This window comes from Ostrea edulis, chromosome 1 (assembly GCF_947568905.1).
Source record: "Ostrea edulis chromosome 1, xbOstEdul1.1, whole genome shotgun sequence".
NCBI classification, from domain to species: domain Eukaryota; kingdom Metazoa; phylum Mollusca; class Bivalvia; order Ostreida; family Ostreidae; genus Ostrea; species Ostrea edulis.
This window is the reverse complement of record NC_079164.1, coordinates 48,129,327-48,147,629: the sequence shown is the minus strand read 5'-3', so window position 1 is coordinate 48,147,629 and position 18,303 is coordinate 48,129,327. Positions and strand designations below refer to the sequence as shown.

Below are 18,303 nucleotides of genomic sequence, written 5' to 3'. Positions count from 1 at the left end.
TATTTTTTCATCTCAACTTGATTTCTATTACGCTTTGATTGCTTGGTAATGAGAGAACAGGACAGTTAGTCACGTACAGTCCACCTGTTTTATATGATTATATAAATGACTAAATATGATCAACCTGCACAATTCATGGATACAAGTAAACCATATTTATAAGACTTTGATGATGGGGAAAGGTCAACAGAATTAACCTATTTCTTGAAAATTTGAATTAATTTTTGTAAATTTTAAATTCTATATAGAAAATATATATTTTGTGTATAAATTAAGGTCATGCATACAACATGTATTTTAATGTTTGCTTTTATTATATTTCTTAAGACTACGGTTAAAAGTGTTACTGAATTTTTTTTCTGATGACTGATGGAGAATCTTTGCTTTTGTAAAGTTTTATGTCAAGGTGATTATGCAGACTGGTTTCTCAGGATCTCTGTTCCACAGATGCCAGGAAGGTTGTGTTTTCTGAACAGCTGATAGTGTGGTGTAGGGCAATGCCTGTAAATTTAAAGTCTTCAGCCCAGTTCTATTTCCCTAGCATTGCTTTCATGTCTACAGGTGATAGATTTTAACATCATCTGGTAGGAATTGATTGTTTGCCATCAGAGGTATAACTGTTTGTGCAAAACAAAGTGTGAAATTATTTTATAAAATGCTGCTGAAGTTCTCAATCTTTTAATTACCAGTTAATTACCCATTTCATATATATTGCAAGGAAAATGAAATATTGGAGACAAGAAAATCCACTTAATCGTTCAAAATTGTTAGTTAATCAAGTAGATGGTAAAATATGATTTGAAAATATAAGGTGTCAAGATGTACTGTGCTGTATAACTGTCAGTGAAAGTTATTCAGTTGACCAGAAGAGGTTGCCTGGTAAGTTTTGTACATATATATCAGTAGGAATCTTTGTAAATGTCACTAGATGATATTAGGTGGAAAACGGTTATTTACCATTTTTAAAACCAATATTCCACTATATTCCATTGAGTTTATTCCTTCCAGGACTGAAATCAAGCCAAAGATTTTTGCAAAAGTATGAATACAAATACATGTCTAATTCCATATAGAGAAATGCAGGTTCATGGCCTGCATGATTATTAGAAATTATGTTATGTGTGCCACTCACTGGTGTCCAAGATCCCACTTAAACCAGTCACCATTATGGTGTCAAAGATCCCACTTAAGCCAGTCACCACTCTGATGTCCAAGATCCCACTTAAACTGGTCCCCACTCTGATTTCCAAGATCCCACTTAAGCCAGTCCCCACTCTGATGTCGAAAATCCCACTTAAACCAGTCACCACTCCGATGTCCAATATCCCACTTAAGCCAGTCACCACTCTGATGTCCAAGATCCCACTTAAACCAGTCCTCACTCTGATGTCCAAGATCCCACTTAAACCAGTCCACACTCTGATGTTCAAGGTCCCACTTAAACCAGTCACCACTCTGATGTTCAAGATCCCACTTAAACCAGTCACCACTCTGATGTCTAAGATCCCACTTAAACCAGTCACCACTTGGATGGATGTCCAAGATCCCACTTAAACCAGTCACCACTGGAATGTCCAAGATCCACTTAAACTAGTCCCCACTATGGTGTCCAAGAACCCACTTAAACCAGTCACCACTCTGGTGTCCAAGATCCCCCTTAAACTAGTCCCCATGCTGATATGTCCAAGATCCCACTTAACTAGTCCCCACTCTGGTGTCCAAGATCCCACTTAACTGGTCCCCACTCTTATGTCCAAGATTCCACTTAAACTAGTCCTTACTCTGATGTCCAAGATCCCACTTAAACTAGTTCCCACTCTGATGTCCAAGATCCCACTTAAACTAGTCCCCACTCTGATGTCCAAGATCCCACTTAAACAAATCACCAGTCTCGATTGCTTATAAGGATGTATAACACATATCTAATATAGAAAATTGTAATGGATGAAAAATATTATTTGTAAGGTATGTATGATTATCTTATGGTAAGGAGATTTATTTTACCTATTCTAGTAAGAAATTGCATCATTGAGAGCAAAGGTTAAATCCTTGCAGGGTTCATATTCTATAGAAGTGTAATGCTTTAGTCTGCTGACCGGATAGTTGTATGACAGATTTTTATCTAAGCAATGGTTACATCTTTACATTCATATCTTTAAACTGTTTTAAAAATGTCCAAGTGCACATCATCATTTGAAGTTTAGGAATTAATTTTTTATTTCATTTTTTTGTTGCCAGCATTTTGAATAGGTTTAGAATATTTAAATAATCTTTTGTCAACATTTTTATTAAGAATTGCTCTGAAGCTACTATTGAGAGTGCTGTTAGAATATCCACATAAAGACTCTGATATTGTTTAATGTTTTGAATGAAAAAGGCAAGTGTTTAGAAAATTTAATGTATAAATGTATATGGATTAAACGTCATCTTCTTTCACACTTTCACAAAATACAATTTAAATGTTCAAGTGTCGCCTTTTCTGATTGAAGTTTGTCCCAATTATCTGGTGCTGATAATTTCAAATTCTTTTGAACCAATTTCAGCTACTGAGCACATCAACATTTGTAGAAACTTTATATTCTGTTGTCAGTTTAAAAAAACTGATGTAAAAAGTATTTTGAAATGTTCTTTTCAAGGATTGCAATGTTTGGAACTGACTAATCAATATGTAGTGTAGATTCAAGTTTCAGACCCTGGTGTCTTAAAGACCAGGGATAAGTGGAGTAAAGCATTGATAATCCTCTTAAAAGATCTTTGTAAACAAATAGACAAGCAGCATCATGTAATGTAGGTTCAAGCAGTCAAGCTGGATGGGGGTTAAATTGACACACAATCATCTGGTGTATATTCAGGGGGTGGGGGTGGGGATGGGGTGGTTATAATTAAGTTTGAAGTCACAGTGACAAGTCCAAATATTATAGGGAAAATATTAAATATATTTCCTCAGTAGAAACATAAACGATAATGTTGTAATAATAATGCTTTATTTAGAGAAGGTAGCCCAATTAGTACAATTCAGGTACTATTCTTCCCCGGGGCCTTCTCGAATATAAATGATATACACATAGTGATAGGTACAATCAAAGATAAGCATGTAATGATAATCTACATGATTATATACAATGTATAACAAAGTGGTACTTAAGAAAATTCTGGAAGTCAATATTCATGGTATAGAAAAGGTATATGTATGAAGTAAATGATGAAAAAAAAAAATGGGGGGGGGGGGGGTATGACCATATATACATGTATATAAGAAATTGTGTATTTAAAAATGATGAAGCCTAATTGTAAAATTTTCCACATTTCTTTTAAAGACAAGTAGATACATTTAATGGTAGCTAGCTTATTCCATGCATGTTCCCCCAAGCATAGAAGAGAGGTTTAGAATAGGAATGTTTGATGATTTGGTGAGCGAAGATTATTATTTAATTCTGAACACATGGAATAGGAATCATGAGTTTGAAAAACAAAAAGTCCCCGAAGATATTCGGGGCTCATACCATATAAAAAGTTTTGTACAATAAAATACACTTATGTAACGTAATTAATTCAAACACATTTACCCGTCCTAACTTTTCAAACAAGGGTTTTGATGGCTCATCAGGTGCTGTATCAGGAATAATTCTAGCAGCCCGGTTCTGGAGGTTAAGGATCCTTTCAATGTTAGTGTTAGATGTATTACCACAAACTGTAAGACAGTAGTTAATTGAGGGTTTACTAACATAATCTTTATGACAACATACCGAAGAGATTGATCTATCTGAACACTTAAGAGTTTTCCAACTTCAGCGTATTATAATTTTTTGCCACAGATTTTTGTATTAAACAGTGGGTTTTCTAACCTAGACGTCTTTTGTTGTATACACATTAACTTTGATTTGTTTGTGTTCATAATCATTTTGTTCTGTAAACACCATTAAGTTTTCAGTTTCGCAGAACTCAGAATTTAGAGTTGTTTCGTTATTACATATTGTAGATTCCTTGAGTTTCTCTAAATAATTTGTGGTCCTTAAAGGGGCATGGACAATTGTAGTCCTTAAAGGGGCATGGACATGATTTTGGTAGAAAAAATAATACTTCGATATTAATTAGTAATATGGTAGTATTTGATATATGTGTAAACCATAGTAACAAACCTTAATTCTTAAAACCAATGCAAAGATCATCTTAACTTCTCATTTTTTCAAAACAAAGCATGAGCCATGTTTATGTTTACATATGGTGCTAAAGTTGATGGCTTCAGAGAAAAGAGCTTAGTTCTTTACTAAAACTTTGTGCTTGCTCCCTAAACTGATGTAACGATAATCTATGTCAGAACACTGAATGTTATTGACATACTTTTTAGAAATCTCGGTGTTCTCACCTATGCACGTGGTTTACAAACGTTTACTTACAGTCCTATGAAATGCACACACAATTCATCGAGATCACTATAGATGTAGATTAACACTGTGTATACAAGTTGGTTTTTACATAAACACAAAGTGTATCCTGTGTAAAAATATTTTTAATCCACTTAATTATTTATAAAAGATCTTTATTTTTATAACAAAAAACCCGTCAATTTCAATCAATCAAAAATTGTGTCCATGCCCCTTTAACACAGTGCAAGTCTAGAGATTTTTTTTACATCATTAATTCAGGTAATAAAATCTAACATTGTAGGTTCAAGTGACATAGGTGAAAATTTTAGTCTTTGGGCAATCTTGGTTTTTTTTTTCTATTGTAAGTAAAATTTATGAAGACATTTTGATAAGATTGGCAAATAAATGTTTATTTCTGTGCGGTAGAATTGGTTTTTTGATAACGGCTTTAATAGATTTGAATCTGACTATACACCTTACAGTGCCAAGTGGAATGTGTTACAATCATGACCATCACATGAAGAATGCTAATTTAGTTCTGATGATCAGGGAATTAGAGCAATTAATATGAGTTCTTTAAGGAATACCGGGGATCTCAATCCAAGATCATCTGTGACGGTTTGTTCAAGCAAATCCATTGAATTTTTCCTATATCCACAGTAAAAGTAAGAATGATGTCAAAAGATTTTGGTAACATGCATTCAGATATTGCTAAGATATTTAAGGTTGCTTAACACACCCCATAAAATTTTCCAGATTCAGAAGAGAATAGTTATTACCAATATTACAGTAATATACGTAAAATAATGAACAACGGCAGACCATAGTATTATAACTAATACTATAGTAAATATTTATAGGATCACCCCTTAGGTTAGTCAAGTAAATAATATATGTTGAATTGGGAAAAACTTGAGAGCCCAAAAACGATGCTTCTCATTCTTTTGTAATTTGGTAAGCAATATCTGATCATAAATTTGTTTGAGGTATTTTCTTGATGAGAAGATATGTTGTTTTTGGCATGTATGTGGGTTTTTCTTCAATTTTAATGTTAATCATGAATTTTGAATGATTAGAGACTTTGTAAGGTCAAGTGGAGGACATGACCAAAACTCTTGATACATATGTCAAAGGTTAAATTTTTAACCATGCATGGTCATACCAGTTGTATGTAAAATTCTATTTATAGACAAGTTATGTTGAGGTCCAAACTTTGTGGAAGTTGCATGTGACGTCAAGGTCATCAATTTATCTTCATGCAATTACATGGACTGAATGGCCATCTTTGGAAGTCTAGATACATTTCATAAACATTATATTTTTTCACCGTCTGATATGCACAGAACTCTGACCTCTTATAAAGTCTTTTCTTGTTCCCCTCCCCCCCCCAACATTTCTATAGGATATAAATCTGTCCATTCTGTATAAAATTGACAAGGAACAAATCTATTTTTGGTACATAGGAATTTCTGTTCCTACATGAAACAGGTGAAAGGAAGAGAATTTAAACAACCAAAGAATCAATTGGCTAAATTGATACAGTTGTGAAAATACTTTGTTTGCAAATTCTCCCTGCAATCTTGATAATGAGGTTAAACATATATTATAGCAATACAAAAACACTTGTTTGAACCCAAAGCCTATATTCTGCTATGTCGGTTCTAGAATTAGCTCTTTGTGTACCATATGGCATCTTTTTGTGTTTATGCTGGGTTCATGTGAATCAGTCAATGTGTAGTGGAGTGAGCAATGAAACAAAACAGACTATTAAGAAATTAGTATTGTACAATTGCAGGATTTGATTGGTGAAGTACTTCTGATATAAGGTTTTGGAATCTGTAATGTTGATATTATGACATGTAGTGAATTCTCTGAATATCATTCTTATAAAATGAAGTGGTAATAGGCCAAACAACAGTAGTATTTTGTTTCTCATTCTATAATCATGATCCAGTATTTTGATCTGCTTTACACAAATCTATAGTGATTATTTGTATCCCCTAAACCTGACCCAAACAACTTTTTCCCCCCATTTCCTGTTGGTCACCAGTATTTTGTCCTCTAAAAGTTTATACTTTCAAAATTGGACCACTTGCCATTACACATTTTATTTTTTACTGCATTGAATTTAAATGAAATGTATTAAGTGTATAAAATATAAGTATTAGATTGAAGTATGGCACTGTGTATATTAGAACTGTATACATGATCATGTATAGGTGGATGTCTTATAGACATAGTAAAACTTGAAACTTATATATTCATTGTTGAAGGATGTTTAAGTTATCCCTAAAGAATTCTGGAAAATGTGTTGTGAATCTGTTGCTGGTTGTCTTGAGTCATTTTTCTTCAGTTGTCATTGATTTTAACTTTCAGAGAAGCAGGCATGCTGCTTCATTTTGGTAAATGAAATAGATAATTTGATTTGACTGTTTTTTCTAGTCTTTATAGTGTGGTGTGCATGGTGTTTGTATCAGAAGTAAAGAAAAGTGGCAACCCTGAAGGTGATACTGTTCATTCTATGCTGTGGGACCTGTAGGCTGTCCGATAATGGCACCATGTGAAAACTTTGTTCTAGGGTGTATGTGAATTTCTGGTCTTTGATAGCAAAATTGATTTTTAAGACTTGTTCAAACTGTACTGCGTCACTGTTGGGAGTTTGCAAACACTAGGTCTGGGTTTCTGAAGTGGTGCTGGTGCCAAATTCAGGGCTTTTGGAAAAATGGCAGTGAACTCAAAATGTAGGTGTTTTAAGTTGTGGAAATAATGATAGTTATGTCTGCCTCTGGTGTCACCGTGCGCTCCATTCGACAAGTGACGGTGTTTACAGTTGGAGCAATCAGTTTCCTGGATTTGCCGGTTAGTAAAATGTACATGTAACAAATATTATCATTTACTATAGTACAACAATTGGTACGTGTATTTGAATTTACAACTCTTAAATGTTGTGACTTTATGGTATGAAATCACATGCAACCCTTAATAAAATGCTAGTAATTGTAAAGTCCATAGAAATTTAGCACACATTCAAGAGTGTATATGTGTGCACATGTGTATGCATGTGTGCACAATATGTACACACACACACAAAGTATGAATTTAGATGAAGTAAAATTTTGTTCTGTAAAAAGCACTCCGTAGAATCTTTTGTCAAATGTTGATCAGTTGTGTTTCTGTTTCAGCTAGGCATGTCATCAAAAAATAAATATTCCAAGGTTTTGTTGTGTATGGAAGTGTTTTGTTTTATAGAATTTTAAAAAATAATTTATGGCTGATGTAACACAAGTAACTTGAATGTTGGTGTAAGTGATATGTTTGGTTCAGTGACTTAATGCTGGTACATACATTGATTTGTTTGTGATTTTTTTAAAGACTTAATCTAATTTGCTGTGTATGTAAACCACTATATCAAAAACTCCAATTGGGTTGACTTTTTTTGTCACCCTGGAATCGATGGAAGCTGCATGAGAACTTGATTATCTCTCAGTAGGAACAAATTTTATTGTCGGAAATATTTCGACTTGGACACAATTATGACCATTGTTTTGTTGAGTTTTAAATTCATTTGATTGTCAAGATTTTACCTTTTTGTTGGTGGAATTGTAAAAAATGAATAATGCAAGATAAAACTGGAAATAAAAATGTTGTATATTACTGTAAAACACAGTTACAGCAAACACACTTAATTCACGCTTACAGTTAATGATTTTCATTCCCTGAAATTTTAGAACATTATGAACTTATTGGACATAATGAAATACATTTACAGTGAATCAAAATTTTTGCCCCAGCACTTCGCTATAAGCTTGTTTTACTGTACTTGAACAAATTGATATTACAGGTCACTTGAATAGTAAAATCTTTTTGAATTGAGTAAAAATGCTGGCTTTCGGAGACAAGTATCACTGTAGTGTAAGTTTCACGTTCAGGTTACTGTGTGATTGGTCATCATTTTAACACACATGGTCTACCAATTTCAATCTAATTAAAATTAGGTTCTATGATCCTCTCTTTCATTTCACTACAATGTACTAAAGGTATGGATCAAAGGATCTGATTTGATTAGACTCTTAGATCTGGTAGTCATACAATAGAAGTATTATATCTTTATCGATAATAGAGATTTTCACATTGCATATAGAGAGTTGGCATTTTTTTGTTTTGATTCTCATGCTCAAATAAGTATGGTAAATATATTTTTGAATTTCCAAGTAAGGGAAGAGAAAAAAACCATTAATTTTCTTTCAAATCCATGAATATTTATTACAAAAACACTGCTTCAATGTTGTCTGTGTGTTGTATTTTACACAGTTCCATGTGACACCAGTATCTGAAGAAGAGCATGAGTTGGACGCCAACCGAGTGCCCAGTCGGCCGACGCCGGAGCTCAAGTTCGACATAGATGATGAAGGAGACACGCTCAGTAACCACAACAGCATCACTGCTCTTCTGTCCTCTAAATTCAGGGTAAGACAATACAGTCCTTTAACTAAACAAAATACCTTCAAATACAAAATGTAGTGAAACCAGGGGGAATGAAACATTTGTCATCCCATGTTGTGGTCCTCAAATCGACATGAAGGTACATCGACAGTGTTTTATCTGTCAGTAATATTCACTTTCATTCATTGACGACGTTTTATCTATTGGCAATATTCGCTCTCATTCATTGACAACATTTTATCTATAAGCAATATTCATTTCATTCATTGACGGCAATTTGTCTATTAGCAATATTCATTTCATTCATTGACGACATTTTATCTATTAGTAATATTCGCTCTCATTCATTGACGACATTTTATCTACATGTATAAGCAATATTCATTTCATTCATTGACGGCAATTTGTCTGTTAGCAATATTCATTTCATTCATTGACGACATTTTATCTATTAGTAATATTCGCTCTCATTCATTGATGACATTTTATCTATTAGGCCAAGTAAAATTAATTAGTAGATTATCATTCCTGCGGGCCCCTCAAAAATCGCCCCGCCCCGATTTTTTTTTATTTTTCAAAATTACGATTTCCGGATATTTTTATGTCCGGTCCGGTATCGTAAACGTACTTTGTTTCACTTTGCCTTTTAGAAACCCAAATACACATGTAATTATGATTTATAAAGCCTTTTCTCAATGAGAGAAGGCATTTTCGAGGTCAAGAATACCATGGCGAAAAATAAAATATAAAAAATAAAGTCCTCCCACCCGCCCCATTTTTTTGTGAAGTTTGAACGATAATCTACTAATTAATTTTACTTGGCCTTAGTAATATTCGCTCTCATTCATTGACAACATTTTATCTATTAGCAATATTCACTCTCATTCATTGACAACATTTTATCTGTCAGTAATATTCACTCTCATTCATTGATGACATTTTGTCTATTAGCAATATTTGCTCTCATTCATTGATGACATTTTATCTATTCGTAATATTCACTCTCATTCATTGATGGCAATTTGTTTATTAGCAATATTCATCCAATGGCTCATTCCCCCTTGGTTAAATTCCTTGTGATATTGGGATATACTGTGGCAGTTCTAAAGAGTTACTTGTAAGATTTGGCACCAAATCATGGTTATAAATTTGTAAATACATTGTATCTACCATACGTTTTGATTAAAGAACCTCCAATCATGAAGGATGGGTCTTGTTGAAGGTGTACACAAATTTACTTTAACTATGTGCGGTTGTACTGGTCAAACTATCTAGACACTGTTAAATTGAAGGCATTTTAAACTTATCTTGAAAATTTGGTTTACGTTAGGAAAAGAGTAACATTGTGTGGTAATTGTTATGAGGAATATGACAGTACTTCGTGTTCAAACTGTTGGATATGGAGTTTGGAAGCATGTTTAAAAGTTTTATACTTATAATATATTCATTTTGTTATTGAATTTGATATTAAGAATATAAGAAACCTTAAAAAATTCAGGAATTTTCATACATTCTTTGATGAAGTATTTTCACTCCAAAGTATAATACAAGCTTGTCCTCTGCTGCCTCTTCTATCGAGAGGATATTTATAGGCTTACAGGTTGTTGTCTAATCTTTTTCTGTATTAAATAGATATTTATTAAACTAAAATTGCTTATGGCATTCATTAAAATTTCTGATTACTATGCCAATCTCCTGAAAATAAAGCCTCTCCAAATTTTCTAGATTTTCTTTTCTGTAGAAAAAGGAAAAACAATTACACACATGAAACATAGACCATGAATGCAAGGTGAAGATAACGAACAGTGATCAATCTCATAACTCCTATAAGCAATACAAATAGATAGTTGGGCAAATGAATGTAAACATAATAAACAAAGAAAACAGCTTCAACAAAGCTGAAATAGATTTTATTATAAGACAAATTGAGATGAGTCAGTTGCATTACAGCCTATCAACTAACTGTTTGTTAGTGGAGGACCCATTGTTTGAAATCTGTTTAATTATGTGTTATACCTGCTGTATACGCTGTCATAATAAAACACCATATTCTTACAGGATATACAGAAACGGCTTAAACAGTATGGTATTGAATCGCCACGTTTTAGAAAAAGACTGGTATCCAGATGGGAGGTAGGTGTATATCACTCCATTCAATCTCTCTCTTTAAAAAATGAAGCCAAAATGAGAAAAGCTTAAGGTAATTCCACCCTTCTAGAATTGTAGGTTCAATCTTATATTTGATTGTTGATTCCTCAAATAACATATCTTAGTAACAAATAAAAATGATGAAATAAGTATGTTGCGGTATTAATAAATTTTTTATCAATTAGCACACACATACCAGTAATGATATAATGGTATTCATAACAATTTTATGAAACTGTTTCTTTAAAAAATATACAAAACGTTTGAGAAAAATATATCACATGAGATATGCCCGGAAACATTCCGGCCCACAAACATTACGTCACAATTAAATTTCTACGTCGTTAATTTTCAATTTTTTCGTGTTTTTCATCTTTTACTCAGTTAAACCAATAAAGAAATTGTTAAAAATAAAATTATTGTTAGTTTCTAAATAAAATTTAAAGTATATAATAAAAAGGTTGTAGACTTTGTATGGGAAAATATGACGACCTTGTTTTTTGTCGCGGATGGACCTCTCAAGCTCGGTCCATCTACGCGCCAAAAAACTCAGTCGTCATATTTTCCCATACAAAGTCTATAACCAATAAGTGTTTCATAAGGGATAATCTTGAGCTGTTTCAATACATTTTGTTATACCTTTATAATTGAATTCTACTTGTAGTAACAAAATAACATGCAATACGCCGGTTTCGAGATACACCCGAGTTATTTCCCTTTGGAGAACTCTCGTATATAGTGAGGCGCGAAACAATTTGTTTACACGCGGGAGTGGGACTAATTTTCATCACTGTGTAAGTGAATGTACTCAGCAAGTTTCTCATACACTGTTACATCACCCGAATTCGACTGATACACAAACTAAGTTATAAGTATTTAGGGAGTAATTAAATACATAGAATTCTTATCATGTAACGTTATTTCGTTGGTCATAAGTACCATATTTGAGATATTACTTGCAAATATGACATTGTTTTTATGTTTGCACTTTAGTAAAACATTTCTTTCGACAGTATTTTGTATTTGCCACATTTACATATTAAAAGAGAAGCCGCTTTTAATGCATTTCATCGTCTTCTTCGCTGACTGTAAGTCTACTCTGTCCCACTTAGTCATTCAAAGTTCCACTAAATGCACCTCATACACAGAAGAGTTCGTATCTCGAAACTGGCGTATTTGATTGGTTCATTTGACTTTCTCAACATTCTGTATATCATATAAACAAAATTGCCATTTAGCCCCGTTATGTGACATCCTAGGAATGCATTTCACTGTTCTGTTTCCATTGTGTTGCTATGGCAATATTGGTCCGCATCTTTCTTTAAAATTATTCATCAAATTTACTAAATTGAATTATATATTATTTTATAATTGCTCATTTTGTATGATAGAAAATAAATTGGTATAGTTTACACAATCTTCTAAACTGCTTGTGCTGTTTCAATACATTTTGATATACATGTACCTTTATAAATTGCTCCCTTTATAACTGTATAAATTAAAAAGTCCAACAAATCCGATGTTTGAACTGTCCAGCCTGCCGAAAACTCAATGTTAGACTGCATAGACAAAAATTGTTGCCTATGGCCTTAGGCAACATTCTAGTCCTCGGGTCCAACCTCAGTTAATGAATGTATGATTTTTCTCGATATTAAAAACATTAACCTTTCATTTTACATGAACAAGTTACTGCTAAATTTATTGACTATAAGTATAGGAAGTATTTTGGTTGTTTATGTTGTGGAGGTATAAAAACTATGGAAGAAAGGAGTTTATTTCTGCCTAATCCATGTTGCTAATTATGCAAATTACCCCCATGCTTCTATTACCTGCATATCCCCATAAGACAAAGAACTACATTTTCTTCTTAAATGTCACAAAACATTATTTATACTGATTAGTTTGCCAAGATGTAATGATTTATTTCAGATGCCATTTTGTATGACCAGATATATTTAAAACTGAAGTTCTTTTCTCACTTCATTTAATGATGTAGGCAAGATTACTATCTGTCTCAGAGTTTAATTAGATTTACCACCCCCTTTGCCACCTTCATTGGACAATTTTCTACTTATTCTTGACTTTTGGAACAGTTTTTACAGACATAAATTTTCACATTATACATAAAGACTGAGCCACTTGTGGATTTGTTGACAACATATGAGACGGGGAATAATGTAATAGTTTTCTCTCGTTGATGTTTTTATCACTTGTTCCAATAACATTTGAGTTGGTGTGAGGTAAAAAAAAAAATGTAAAATCTCTAGAAATTTGATCATAAATTTTCCTTGTCTGCCGTTATAATTGTCTTTATTCTCATGTAAACAGTGTAATATTGATTTCTTGAGTCTCCTGGTACAGTTTTAATTTGATTGTATGTCTATTTAATTTCTGAAAAGGTATTTGACCTGTAAAAATTAATAAGTAGTTGATATTGATTATTGGAATTATTTTAGACAAAAATGTATGCATACACTCAAGGGGGGATTTACTTTGATCATTTTGTTGAATCAAATTAAACAGGTCATTATTATGCAAATGATTGTTTAAATTGAATGGAGCTGATGAAATTGTGGGGTGGATATTTTAAGTCTTAGTTAATGTAGTAGGGATGTTGAAATGATGGGGGATATTTGAATTTTTGTAGGAAGGATGTATGTTGATATTCAGGTAGGGATGAACAATTTAAGTGATGGGGTGTATATATATATATTAGATTATTGTAGGGGATGTCTAAATGATGGGGTCACCTGGGTTCATATTTAAATTACTGTAGGGAGGATGTTTAAATGATGAAACAGATAAGAAGGATGTTTAAATGGTGATGCTTATATTTAAATTGTTAGACCTTAACTAATGTGAAAGTCCATCATATTTTTGTAAGAGTCATTTGGGTCTACTGTCTTATTATGCTTAAAACCTTACTTAGCAGAAGGTATTGTAGTGTTAATTGTAAGGTGTATCTTAATGCAATGTTTTCTAAATATCACCTAACTGCTAAAATTGTTTCATTTCAGAGCTTGAATTATGATGTGTGTGAGAATGTATTGTATCTTAAAGATCAAGAAAAATATAAATCAAAGGTATGTACACAGAGTATTGTCAAGATGCAGAGACAGAATATTGATAATTCCTGTACTAGAAATTAAACTCCGCCACTCCGACTATACTATATAGTATTTAGCATTGGGAAAATTTGCACATTCTCACATTATCATCCGTGTGAGATAGACTTTACCCATGTGAGATTTTTCATGTCTCACACTGCTTTGACGTCATTTGATTGTGACGTCATATATTTTTTATGATACAAGTTACACAGCGAAAATTTACCTATCCCACACTCGTACTAATAAAGGATTCTATTAATCTCACATGAGTATATAATGAAGGATTATATTTTTCTCACATTTTACCTACAATTTAGTGCAAAACTTTAGGAGCTTTGAGAAAATTCTAAATTATCAAAATCCTCATTTGAACTTTGGTGCAAAAACTAATTAGATAGGCAGAAAGAGCATTCCCGAAAATGGTTTACACTGTAAGTGTAAACTAAGAAACCCAAGGTTCTCCACCAGAAAGCTATATACATTAAAATTTAAAGATAACAATGCAAAATATTTTTACTTCACCGTGTAACGTAAATCTTCACCGTGTAACGTAAATCATAGAAAATATATGACGTCACAATCAAATGACGTCGCAGCAGTGTGAGACAGAAAAATCTCACATAGCTGTCTCACATGGGTAAAGTCGATCTTACACTGGTGATAATGTGAGAAAGGGAAATTCCGCCCCTGGAACAAGATTCACTGTCTAGGACTCGGCTGCCTGTCTAATTAGTTTTGACATTGAAGTTCAAATGAGGATTTTGATAATTTAGAATTTTTTCAAAGCTCTAAATTTTTGCACTTAAAGGACATATCTCATGTTTTCAAAGTATACAATATTACATGCATTTTGTTTTCTTTATTCTTATAGTAATTAATTCTAATAGATCGTTCACCGAAATTTTGCGATAATTAACCACAATACAGATTTAAATCTAGGCCCCGATTTCAAAAAGTCAAATTAATCAGGTAGGTAGTCACATGGTACAGTGACGTCACATGCGCCCTTCGGATTGTGAAAGTACTGTGAGATATTATTAAAAACTCAACTTTTAGGGGCCTAATTAATTTACCATGGGCAACATTTAAATCGATGTTGATAAATTGTCCTAGTTTTATATGTGTTCGCCACCAGTGCACACATATAACGACGTAAATACCCAAATATAGCGAGTAAAGCGTGTATGAAATCGGCAAAATTGTGAGTAAATAATGTTTATATGGGTCGCTGTCTACAAACTGTTTGGGGATGTTATTCCTTTTTACATCTGTAATTGGCGCTGTTTTTCTAAAATAAACAGTGCAATCATTATTTATTTTTGGATTAGACAAATTATGATACGTTAAATTGTTGACAACTAGGCCCTATGCCAAGCTATTGTCACGCGTGCATTTCGGAAAGAAAGAAAAAGACAATACACACACAAATCAATAAAAATATTCAAATTTAAAGTGGTAATCACATTATTTTATTTTGATAAAGCAATCTTATTACTATTTTTGAATTGTGATCTGCACGTCTTTAGGAAGTACGAAGTGGGAGCACGGCGTTATAGCCTACTGACGCACTCAAGATGCTACGAGTTCAATAAAGAAATAATTTTATAATTCAATTTAAAGTTAGAAAATACAATATTCTATTATTTGTATAATTAAAAGTTCAATTATTTTGTATCTTTATTTTTTTGTTGTTGTGAATCTACCAGTTGGTCGAAGTTACATTGTATCGTCGATATATGTTGTTACAAGGTGAAGGTCAGTTGATCCGAGTGTGTATTGAATTTGAAGAGCAAAACAGAATGTATGCTATAGGCCTACCAGTGCTTATAGCTTCGATATATCCATTTTCTCGCAGTTTATCAGGGTCTCTGTCCAAGCGATGTTTGAAAAGGTGACTGGGTGTGTTTTTTAAGGTAAAGTTCTTGCTCCAACAAAAAAATTATCCACGTCTTTTTTCTCGTACCTTCCTTTGAAAAATTGAAAAATACTCAGTCTAAATCCTTTCTACCGACAACTAGTACACCCGAGCATGGCACAAAACATCTTAATGCATTATTATTTACAAGCCGTTAACGTGACAATTGGTTTTTTGTCGATTAAATCTAATCTGTTTATGAAATGGCTAATAGATGTTTTCAAACCCGAGGGCGCATATGACGTCACACAAAATGGCGCGTAAACTAGCGAAAGAAAATATGCATATCGCAAGATTTGAATTTCATCGCTTTCAAACTCGAAAACTACGCAAAACATTTCATTTAAAACACATTTAAAGTAGTTTTAGGCATAAAAAGAGTTAATTTTGCTGAAAAAATGAAAAAGTTTAGAAACATGCGTTGTGTCCTTTAACTGTAGGTAAAATGTGAGAAAAATATAATCCTTCATTATATACTCATGTGAGATAGGGAAATTCTACCCCTGGAAGATTCACTGTCTAGGACTTGGCAAAGCCTCGTCCTAGACTGAATCTTGTCCCTTCGGTGGAATTTCCCTATTCCACACTCGTACTAATGAAGGATTCTATTAATCTTATACACTGCTGCGACACCAGTGATAATGATGTCATATATTTTCTATAATTTATGTTAAGTAGTGATTATGAAATATTTTGTATTTTTCCCCTAAAATTTCAATTTCAATTTTCATATAGCTTTCTAGTTTACAGCCTAGGGGTTTTAGGTCAGCTGAGTCTCTCAGGTGAACCATTTTTATTTGTCTGCATCCGTCATCATCTGTTAACAATTTAACATTTTTAACTTCTTGATATAAATTTGGTATGAAGCATCTTTGGAAAAAAGGACATCAATTGTAAATTTAGGACTCCTTCATCCCTGGAACCTTAGGGGTGGTTCAAAAACTGCCAAAAATAAATCTTGTAATGTATTTTCTGTTGTAGAGATGGGTGACATTGCGATGGTTGAGCAAATGGCTTGTGATGTTCTTTATTGGTATAGGGACTGCTCTGCTAGCGGCTGCCATTCATTTTGTGGTGGAAAAACTTGCACACTTTAAATTTGATTTGATTAAACACTGTATCCTTTGTAAAGTGATATGAAATCAGGTTTGATGCCATTTTGTAATATCTCCAAAAATATTAGAAATTTTAACTGTAGGGTAGAGGAAATTTAACATCTTGTCATCTTCATTGATTTTGAGTAGTAAAATGGTTTGTTTTATTTGAATATTGACTGAAGGTTGGTTAATATATAAATATTGCATGTAGTTGAGGGTAACATTGAAAATTTTCACCCAGAGAAAACCATTGTCAACCGTGGCGTAGCCGAGGTTGACAATGGTTTCTCGAGGGGTGAAAATTTTCAATGTTACCCTCAACTACATGCAATATTTGTTTTATTATACTGAATGTTATATAAACAACAAAGCAGAAAGACTTGTGTCTTTTGACATTTGATCAATCACTCTCGTACGATATTTTGTATGTCGATGCGGGTATTAGTGTTTATTACAAACGCTCAAACGACGTCGTCTAACAATCTATGGTGAACCGTACGCACATAAATTTGATGCATATGATAATTTTTTATAATATCACCCGTTGTCAAGTATTGTTACCTGTTGCTAGATACTATCACCCTAGAGCGCATGCTTTCTGTTCTCAGATGGTAACAATTGTTTTTTCAAATGCTTCTCGACCAATCAGAATCGAGTATTTTACATGAAAGTATAATAAAATGAATTGTATGCTTTATGTCCAGTAATATTTATGCTTCCAATGTTTTGGCCCTTATTATCTCTACAAATTGTAATGATAGACATTTCCTCATGAACGCACTGTAGTTGTGAACAATGCGTCTATGAATTTTGATAAATATAGTACACCTATTTTAGCGACTAGGAATTCTGACAGAATTGAAAGTTGATTATTATATAAATAAACTTCATTTCTGAAAATATATGAAATTTAAGGTATGAATTGCAATGCTTCACACTGGAATACTTTTCATGAAGGGTCACAGTGTATACCATCATGTACATGTATTTACAAATTCTTAATATCACCTATTTGATTAGTTAATATTACTAATTCAAAATAGTGATATAACTTGAATTATTGATCTCGCCCTTTATCATACCTTTCTGGAATACCTCTGTAATTTTCATTCTGAGTCTTAGGACCTCAGATTTTTTCCACTTGGAAGCATGTAACAATTTGTAAACAGAGGAAAAACATATGTCTCATTGTTGTAATTTTAATCCGTCAATGAGCCCAAGAA

The 18,303-nt window shown here is 32.9% G+C and overlaps 1 protein-coding gene across 12 annotated transcripts in view; it reads left to right on the top strand.

Moving 5' to 3' along the window:
* Positions 1–18,303, top strand: part of LOC125651974 (H(+)/Cl(-) exchange transporter 7-like) — a 65,004-nt gene that overhangs the window by 23,115 nt on the left and 23,586 nt on the right. For 10 of the 12 annotated variants that reach the window (XM_056152762.1, XM_048880853.2, XM_048880846.2 and 7 more), the window contains 4 exons: positions 8,679–8,834; positions 10,869–10,943; positions 13,976–14,041; positions 16,965–17,100. In XM_056152762.1, coding sequence (XP_056008737.1) covers positions 8,679–8,834; positions 10,869–10,943; positions 13,976–14,041; positions 16,965–17,100 — 433 coding nt within the window. Of the gene's footprint in view, positions 1–4; positions 7,227–8,678; positions 8,835–10,868; positions 10,944–13,975; positions 14,042–16,964; positions 17,101–18,303 lie in introns of those variants that run through there. The other 2 variants (XM_048880889.2, XM_048880867.2) reach the window with 1 other exon arrangement.